This window comes from Pagrus pagrus (assembly GCF_965226575.1).
Source record: "Pagrus pagrus genome assembly, chromosome: 1".
NCBI lineage: Eukaryota > Metazoa > Chordata > Actinopteri > Spariformes > Sparidae > Pagrus > Pagrus pagrus.
Window position 1 is genome coordinate 15,540,448 of NC_140185.1, and position 10,188 is coordinate 15,550,635.

The following is a 10,188-nucleotide window of genomic DNA, read 5'->3' on the forward strand; positions in this document are numbered from 1 at the left end:
GGATGGTGGTCCTACAATCCCAAAGATTCAGTTTTTGATAAATTGGGAAATCCCGGAGCATCATTATTTGACGAGTTGGGAATGAGACTCAAAAATCAACTTTCTTGCAAATGGCACCTTTTAAAGCCCAACAAGCTTCTTCCATAGACCAACTTTTTTTGATGACAGCTGAAGTATTGGACAGGAAATGAGGGGAGAGTGAGAGGGGATGACATGCAGCAAAGGGCCACAGGGTCGAATCGAACCCGGGGTCGCTGCCTCGAGGACACAGCCTCTATACATGGGGTGCCCGCTTTACCAACTGAGCCACTGGTTATTCCAACCTGCCAAAGTCAATTTTTAAGAAACATAGACACAATTCATTATCAAAAAAAGTGATTTAATCGTGTTACAGTACTGGTATCACTGGAGAAACAGAAATGAATATCTTCAATCAGTGGCACTGTATCTGCATGTTAAATAAACTGTTAAATCTAAAGGGAACGAATACTGAATATTACCTGAAAAATATCATCGCACAGATTTTGTGTATATACAAGCAATATACACTACACAGATACAGACACTAGATATTAATGTTGACACAGCCATTATGGAATTTTTCATAAATCAAACACCCGCTCGCAAACACACAGAGTTAAATATGTATAATAATGCAATGAAAACATATTAAAACATCCAATATTTTTATCTAAAGTAGAGTATACTTTTATAACAACATTAAGGCAGTTGTTCAGTGCATATTCTCAGAGCACTAGGAAACATAAGAAAGCCTGGCAATAGTTCCCTGAGGAAAATATCACAGTTGTATCACTCAAGATGCTAGAAATGAAAATCAAATACAATTTAAGGATTGGCTAAATATTTTGCTAGCTTCACAGGATGTTTTCTCCAGAAACATTCAAGCAGACCCACTACAAGATATACTTTCATAGAAACACACTTTTTCTGACAACAACCAAATTCACGGATAAATTATTGTATATTTTTAAGTAGGCCTGATGTGAAATCCCTTTATCATGATGATGATGAAGTGATTAGTACATGCTGTGTGTAGCCTTCTCTTTATCTCTTGAAATGATCTGAAAAGAGAAAACGAAAATAATAGTTTGGAGCCAGTGGTCACACAGAAAGTCTTCCTGAAATCTGTCTGTCAAGTTTCTCTGGGGAGTTCATCCTGTAAATATTTACCACAGCCATTAGAGGTCTTTGCCAGATCATTCTTATTTTCCTGCACTCTTTCCCAGACTGGCGATGTTTTTGTTCTCTAGGATCTCCATCTTCTGCTCAGGTTGAATCAGCGTGTTTGACACCATTGCTTTTGCCACCGTTTCGATTGGGATGGCCATGGACGTAGAACAGACAGAAGAAAAGGCACCGAAGAATTTCCTGGTCAGCCACTCGCCAGGCCGACTCTCCTGCCTATCTACAAGCAAAACCCTGTTGGAGGAAAACACAAAGGTATTGATGATATCCTAATCGTATGACTCATGTCACACTACACTATTATGATTCATCCCTGACTTGTTTGCTATGTGGAGTTTTGATAACCTGTCAAGCCCCGATTTAATTTTGTTCTGCTCCACTTACCTATGCATCATGAACTAATGGCAGCTATCAGATGTCATAAACCACCTCCATACTACCATAACCCAAATTGTTTTGGGGTCATTTCCTGTAGTGGGTTGAGATAACGCTCACAGGCCAAACACAACTTACTGCAATTCAGTTGCAAGAGGATGTATATTGTAGGTATATCTGTGCAAATACTTGGTGTTGGCCAAGTTGACAGGGGGGATCTTTCTCAACTGTTTGCACTATACACATGCCTCTGTTGTACAAAATGAATTCATGTCGAGACCTTTTTAGCGTTGGATACATTTTCTAATCTGATAGGTGAATGTGGAAAAGTGAAATGATTGGTTTTTTTAAATGAACTGTTATTTTTGCCACTGAAACACGTATTGCCAATGGCAGGAATACATTAATCAGCATTGGAGAAAAAAGCTTTGGTTTTGGATTAAGAGCAGCTAACTCTGATAAGTCCACTGCCCACGGCATCTTTCGACCATCTAACCTGACCAGCCCAACTGTCCCAACGAGAAGAGGAAGAGAGTCCGGATGAGAGCTGTGCTAATCCAGCTAGGCTTTAAGGCTGGTCCTGGCTAATGTAATCGCTAATGATCGCAGGAAAATGCAATGGAGGAAATGGGACTCAGGCTGGCCAAGCAATAGGAAATCAGTGACTGTTGCGCCCATATCTTTACAGAAACGTGTCTCCACCACAACATCCTGGATAGAGCTCTTCACTCGACAGGCAGACCTCGTACAGAGCCGCCAGAGCTTGGTGCTCACCTTGTCAAAGTTGATGAACAGTGTTTACCTGATATCAAACTTGTAACCTGAAGGTGTCAACCATATTACCTTCACCATTCACCCAGATTTAAAAAATGCCCTACAGAATTACTTCCTGGTCGTATAGGTTTCTAAATAACTGTACACGTGTTCTCTGTTTCTCTTTCATTTCATTATGCAACCCTGTGTTGTAAAACGACAAATAAACAACCTTGAAGTAAGTAAATCAGGTCACTCACCCTGGTCTTTAAATGGCATACTTGTCAAAACCCAGCACCTCAATATCTGCTTCCACTTGTCCCTGGAAGAAAATCAATTTCATGTTGATCTTGCAGTTGTTGTCCAATATCATCATTTAATGGGACACACACACATAAGTTTAGTTGATAAAAAGAAGACTCCAGTATCTGCAAGCATTAGAGAAAGGAAATGGATACCTTGACTTTCAGGTAGAGGAAGCTGCTGGTTTTATCAGCTCCTCTGGAGGACAACAGATGGTACTGTGTGCAGCCTCCGGACTTGGCGAGCTCCGCTGATTTCAGAACATAGTCATGATCGACGCGGACAAATCCTTCCTTCAATAAAACACAGGAGTGACAGAAAAAAATAAACCACTTTGATGGTATTTTGACAACACTGAGAAGTGCAAAAGCGTTGATTCAAAAATCCACATGTTTATATTAAAGTCAGTGAACTATTGCTGCGATTATTTGTGATTATAAGTGATACGGTAGTTTTTTTTCCATACAGGTTCACTCAGAACTGTGATAGCACCTCTGTTTTAATCTCTGGCTTGAGAATAAAGTTAGCTACTAATAGTAGTAATTGCTCATTCGCAGTACAGCACAGGCAATATTAATATTTTTACATAAATGCATAAAGTTGATCCCTTAATTTTTCTTGTTTTAAGACGACTTGAATAGATAAACTATGTGATAACACTGCTGTCTCAAACAAGTCTTGAGCATTCTGGCCTGCAATATCCTGCTTACTTACTGGCCTACATCTATGAAGATACCAATACATCTGTTGCCACAGGGGACAAACAAGAGGACAACACATGATTTCTTTTAGTACTGCATGTGGCCAAGAAGTTGCTGAGTCACTGCCAACAACTATCAACCCCACTGAATCCCAGCAGATATATATTGTATTGGTAATTGTGTGCTTCAGTACAACAGTAAAATCTTAATGAATTAACCCACATTAGATTTATAAAGTTAACTCACAGCCCCTGCTTTTGCTCTGGTTGTTCCCAGGCAGCAGTAGCCAACATCATGACCTTGGAAAGCAGCAGCATGGTCATCAAGCTTCTCAAAGTCCACCACCTCTTGTACCTGGAGGAATAGAAAACACAAAGTCAAGCATAAATTTACTCTGGACAACATGATGAGTCTCAAGTGATTGAGTCAACTGGGAAAACAAACCCACTAACCAGCTTTTCATATTCCTTGCCCTCAAAGGTGATCTGTCTCCTTCCTATGAGAGTAATCTTGGAGAAGATGTTGCGCTCCAGCAGCTCTTGAAGCAACACCTTGCCTGTCTCTCCAGAGGCACCGAGGATGAAACAGCTTTTATTTTGCTGCCTGAAGTTTTCCTCCGGAGTCTTCATGTCCTCAGCCATGCTGTGTGTGTAAGTTCAGCTAACAGTAAAATAAACATGTAGGCCTAATTTATATTAATGTATGAAAGTGTTAAACATGTTGAGCAACAATGGATTACTATACTGGAGACGGGGAAATTGCAGTCATTTTTCCTGTCTGAATTTAGATTGTCGTCGACCCCTGTAATACATTATCAACACTGTTATGTAATGGTTGCAATTTGAGACGAATTAATGACAAGATGCATATAAATCAAAATTCAGTCATAGTTTAGTTTGAAGTCGTACATACGTTTTCCATAAAGACGGACAACTTTAAATTGACAGATTTCTTAAAGGAGTTTGGCTTGACGTGTGCCTTTTTTCTTCCAACGCCCCAACTGATCCCCAGAGGTGAGTTCCTTCCTTGAACAACCAAAAGCTCTGCCTCTCTGACGTTTACACTGGCTGTCACCATTATAATTAACAAGAACCATTAGTTCGCACTTATCTACGTTACGAGAAGCTATATTAAAAGTTGTACGTATACCTGCGCTGTTCTTCACCTGGTCGGATCAGGACCGTAGACAGAATTCAAACCCGCTGCAACGACGAGAACTACGACGGTAAACGGGTCGCGTTTCGCAGAGTGGTGTCCATTAGTTTTCCTCTGGGTAAACGTTTAATACCAGGACACTTCCTGGTGTGTTATTAGGATTATCTTGGCGTCACATCATGGGCAACACCCGGCCGAGCCCTGCTGCTGCCCTCTTCCTGCTTTGGTGATGAGTTGAGGGGAAAACAAATCAGAAATGCTCGTTATTTACCGTCATTATGTCGCCTGCAAGACATGAGAGCAAGCCTTTTAATTGTACATTTTATATGTATTTGGTATGATATGATAGTAAACCCACAGCGAGGAAGACTTTCAACTTCCCTGTTTCCATCCTCATTTAAAAGAGAACCCTACTATACTCCATATTAATTTACCCCCCACACTATATGTTTTTTATTAGCCTATTATTAATCTGCAACTAAAGATATCAAATACATGCAGTTTAGTATAAGTTGCAGAAAATGGAAATAGTCATATAAAGGCCAAGAAGGCCAACCTCAAAAATATACATATATCCACCGCTGAAGTAATATTAAAAATTCAAAAGCATTTTGGTGGTTGTGCTTGGCATGGCAATAGGAATAATGCATCTATTAGAGATTAGCAATATTCCAAAGCATTGCCCATGCCCAAGCCCTCTTTATTTATGTAGGATATTCTGCTATATGTCTTATTGGTCTATAGGCCCAACTCGACCTGTCAGGAGTTTGTAGATTTAATAAACCAATTCTAATAGAGCAAAGATCTAATAAGGCCCAGGTTAATATACAAATATTTGACTCCATTATTGCATACATTTCTCTTATAAATTCATAACCAAAAGAAATCCTTGACCCTAAAAATAATATAAAACTCTACCATTGTTTCGTTTCAAATTGTTGAATGCACGCTGCTGTTCAGCCAGGGCGGTTTCTCGTTAAACTGGTAAGTTCACACTCTTGAATAAGCTTTCCATAAGAAATACACTTTCAAAATATGTGTGTGATGGCATCATTTCAAATAAAAAAGAAAATGTTTGAAATTGGCATCTAATATTGTACAAATACAGTAGCTGTGCAGCAAACAGTGTTTTGCAGTCACAAAGAGAAGGACAACGAGAACAGCTCTCCTGATAATTTGACTATTAATGTCTTTCCTCACACTGATAAAAGCTACTTGTACGTCAGGCACTGTGTAATAAGTCATAATAAATTGCTTTTCAATCTACTTGAGGATACAATGGATTGCTTCTTTCCAAGTTGAAAAGTTGTCTGGGATGGCAGCAATTGTGTGTAGTTTGGTCAGGAAATCCAGAGTGCGAAGCAAACCCTGAAAAATGTCTTTGCCTTTTGTCAGACCTTCAGGGGGTTTCATTAGCCAAAACCTCCACACAAAGAAAGCAAGTCCAGTCACATGCAATGAATTCATCAACACCCCATGTTTTTAACACCCCTGCCACTTGGAACACAAGGCATCGACCCAATTTAATAGAATATGATGGAGCCAGGGATGATCCTTTAAAGATGTCAGCAGTAAGAGACAGAAAGAAAAGAGGCTGAGGTTGAGAGAAGAGGCCTTAAACTGGCACTCTGCTGAAATGAAATGTCGCCTCTTTGTTCCTTAGCCGCGGGTGCTAATTGGGCCTCACTGCAGGGAGGAAATCTGCTGCTGGGCTCCTGTCTGTCACACCTGTTGAGTCATTGTCTCTCACATTGATCAGACAGGAAGTTGGAGTAAGAAGGCTTATGCCTCAGTGGGTGCGTGGCAGAAACGTGGTTCAATTTCCTTTTAGAGCTCCGCCGCTGGAGGTGGAAATGCCATTGGTGGTCAGTGGTCAATTGCGTTCGTCTATCGATTATCTTGCGCTTAAAGGACATATGGATCATAAAGAGTTGTTTTTTATTGGCTTGTTCCCATTCTCTATACCTCAATCACAGTCCCTCCTGCCTTTCTTTATAATTGCATATGCTTGATGTTTCTTTCACTGCTGTTCCGCCATACTTCATCTGAAGTATTAGTCTGAAGTCTTTGTGAGACTTTTACTACAGATGCAGTTGAAAAACACAAAGAGCATAACTGATAAAGTTCTTTAATTATGGTACTGGCTAATGCCAATTATATGCTAATTTGATTAGGTAAGATAAGATCAGATATACTAAGTTACTGTATTGCAATAGTGCTGCATACAGTTTCAATCAACTTAGAGCAATATGTAACCGTCAAGACAATACAGTGTAGACATTACAGTGGTATCCAAGGAGGTAAAACACTTGAAACAAAGTACTTAGCTGCATACATAAAAAATAACAAAAATTTTACACATGCTCTGGGAGGTTAAAAAGAATAGGAATAAGTATTTCAAAAAATATGCTAGTAATCATAAAAAAAACATAAAAAATGTAAAATCATAACAAATAATACATAATACTAAGTGCAAGATATTTGCTAATATTAACGTAAATGTGCACCTGATTGGCAGTCTGGGCACAAAATCAGATATTGTAAGGCTGCTTCTTCAAACCAAAAATGTACCATGTGTCAAGACGATGTCAAATGTCATCCTGAATGTTAGAGCAAAGAAAAGTCAAAGCTAAATCAGGCGGATTTTTGGTTTAATTCCTTCCTTTTAAAGTCCTTATTGTCAGTACAGTAAAATACCAAAGTTTTTACTGTGACAGCTTCAAAAACAATCTCTGTTGTGTATTATTGTCAACTTACACTTCAAAGCTGCGCAATACAGGTTCTACAGATTGACACATTTCAACCCAGTTGCCAGAATAAATGTTAGTGTTGTATGTTTCTGCAAACAGGGATATGTTGAAACTTTTCTTTGTGTAATGTTGTGACAACGCTGTGCTTATGGTCTGGTTAGGTTTAGACACAAAAAACACTTCATTATGCTTAGGGAAAGATCAAACTCCCCTAGTTCTGTCTTTACAATCAAGGCTCTTAAAAAGTATCCATCGTGCTGCCACCAACACAGCTGGAAATGTCCCAGTCTCTCCTTGAAAAATATAATTTCAGTGGTTGAAATCCCATCTTGAACTGTGGTCCCTTGCTTGGCGGCCGTCTCGCAACCACCATGCACTCCACTTCCTGACATGAAAGTCAGCTCATATACAAGTAACATAAGTGTTGTTTGACAGTTTTTATAGACATTTTGATACAATACATACGGCTTGTACAAGATTGAATGTAAAATGCCAACATTTTATTCTGGTGGGCTGCAAGTTCAGGATATTTATAACTAAATCTATGGCTGTACAAAACTGTTTTATTCCTCCTTTAATGCGCATATAACTGCATCTAAGTTTTACCATTTTCACTTTTTTCAAATTGTTTTACATTGTTTTAATTTTCCTAGTGCAAAATGTAAATGATAAAGCTGCTTTATCTCAAACTTAACTGAAGAATACAACTTGGATGATATATCTCTTGCTGCAGGGCATTGTTTTAAGACTGGAAGCATGTTAGCTTTTTCAGGCAGCATATAAGACCTCTGACAGTGTTAATTGATGACATTTGATGGCACCCTCTGGCATTTAACAAAAATGAACACATTCTGGACTAAAATTGATCAGATTTAGTTGGTATCCCCTTTCAAAGTTTTTTTTATCTCTATGGACAGATTTTATATTGTGACATATTGTTTGTATATTTTTTCCTTGAATCAAATGTTGACATTCTGTAAAAAAATACTCATATAAAGATTAGGATAGAGAAATAATCTTAAAACACTTATGAATGTGATTTTAGGTCATTCCAAATTAAAGGCACATATATACAAGCATGCCTTCATGTATATACATATCAAACCCAAACACAGATACACAAATGGACACATACACACACACACACACACACACACACGCATGCTGAACACAAACACAGCTTAAGGCTTATAGGAGCCCGGTTCCACAGACTCTGGAGTGTGATGCTAATGATGGAAATTAATGGAGCCTGACAGCACAATCTGCTGCCCATTGTCTCCCAATAAACAGCTTTACAGTCCACATGAGCCACAGAGGGGACGGGAGGTTTAAGCTGAGGGCTGAGACAGGAGACAGGCAGGGTGGAGGGTCAGACCTCAGGGGACAGCACTGATCCTGAAGTGGGGATTAGCTCAATTAGAGAGGCACTGTCTGATCAAGATGCGGGGTTCGATGGTACCTATGATGTGTGTGTGTGTGTGTGTGTGTGTGTGTGTGTGTGTATACGTGTATTATGACAGGGGCCTCCATTATCAGAGCCGACTGTTGCCATTATTTGTTGCTGTGTCGGCTGATGCAGCTGGCGTGAACAATAGTCAAGATGATGCCTTTTGCTTTCCTGTGACCCTCTGCTCAGATATCCATTTATTGTCATACATTTCAATGGTAATTAATCTCCAATGTGTTTTATCGTTCAAATTATAACAGAACCATGAATATTTCAGTGTGCTAAAAGTCAGCTTCTTTTAAAGCAACATGACCGTTTTAAGATTATTACTTTAAAGTTTTTAGCATTTTCCTTTTTGGGTAGGTTAGAGTTATAGGCTTAATTTGTTAGCTTCAGTGAAGTGTCAGAACAAGCAGATACAGAATATACATAGGATAATGATTTTTATTTTTCCAGATTTTCACTGAGATCCAGATCAGTTCAAAAATGTCCATATGCACAGAAAAAATATTTGATTTCATCCTGTCAAAAGACATTGATTGCTGAAATGTATAGATACGGACCTCTTTTAACGGAAGCAGTTTTAATAGTTTGCTGCTGCTGATATCAGAAAATACCCTCGAAATAATCTTTAAAAACTCAACTAAATCGACATCTAATTTTCATTGATTTTTTTTATTGGGTGATGATGATAAAGATATCCATAGTGTTGCAAGCGTAATGTGCAAGCTGAGATGTTTGCTTGTAAATTCAGCTTGTGTTTGGTTGCTATGAAGATTTTAGATAATTTTGTCCTCCATTATATACTGCCCACTTGTGGCGTTTGTATAAATAAAGCAACATGCAGACACTTCATGTGGCGTATGCATGACGCTGCTTCTTAAACTTCCACAATGGTCTGGTGTCAGCCGAATGGTTGTCAACGTTGGTGTACCTACCTGCTCTGCCATAATATGAAATCTTGTGTGCAGGCTGTCTGTTTCAGAAAACGGCATTATTCTGGCCTTGGCCTTTATATTTTCGTATTATTCTGATTCTAGTGTTGCTTTGGACCTTTTTGTGTACTTAATAAAGTCATTATCTTATCTATCATATCACCCTCTTTTTACTGTGTTTTAAAAATTGTATTTATTAAAATGTATTTTTTGTTGTACAGTTACATACAACATAAAAGAAGTCCTGGCTCATTTTCAGATATTAAACAACATTTGCCCTATGTAGTATGTTAAATCGTCATATATTGTGGAAGCCTTTTTCCTCAATTTAAAGGAACTTCAGAGATAATTTAAAGGGAAAATCAAAAGTTAAAAAGGCCATGCCAGCTGCCAGATCCTCTGATCAGCTGTGAAAAAAGCGGTACAATAAAGTAACTCCACAGTAGGACAGAGGCTCAGGCTCTTCCTCAAGCTTGGCTTTGTTACAGGCTCAGACTGGAGGCTCAGACCTTCACAATATGTTCGAGGCGAAGGAGAGTATCAGTGATGCTCAGAGGAGCTTT

General features: G+C 38.8%; 1 protein-coding gene and 1 long non-coding RNA gene across 2 annotated transcripts; one reads left to right on the forward strand and one right to left on the reverse strand.

The window, feature by feature from the left end:
- Positions 1 to 358: 358 nt before the first annotated feature.
- Positions 359 to 4,813, reverse strand: LOC311265138 (oxidoreductase HTATIP2-like). The gene is given in 6 exon segments (XM_084366489.1): positions 359 to 1,440; positions 2,595 to 2,602; positions 2,606 to 2,656; positions 2,793 to 2,930; positions 3,585 to 3,692; positions 3,791 to 4,813. Coding segments are annotated over 6 exon segments (711 nt in total). The 5' UTR covers positions 3,980 to 4,813; the 3' UTR covers positions 359 to 1,223.
- LOC311265209 lies at positions 1,372 to 2,508 on the forward strand. Its single transcript, XR_014623557.1, has 2 exons — positions 1,372 to 1,461; positions 1,978 to 2,508. It is a non-coding gene; the product is annotated as an uncharacterized lncRNA (long non-coding RNA).
- Positions 4,814 to 10,188: the final 5,375 nt, after the last annotated feature.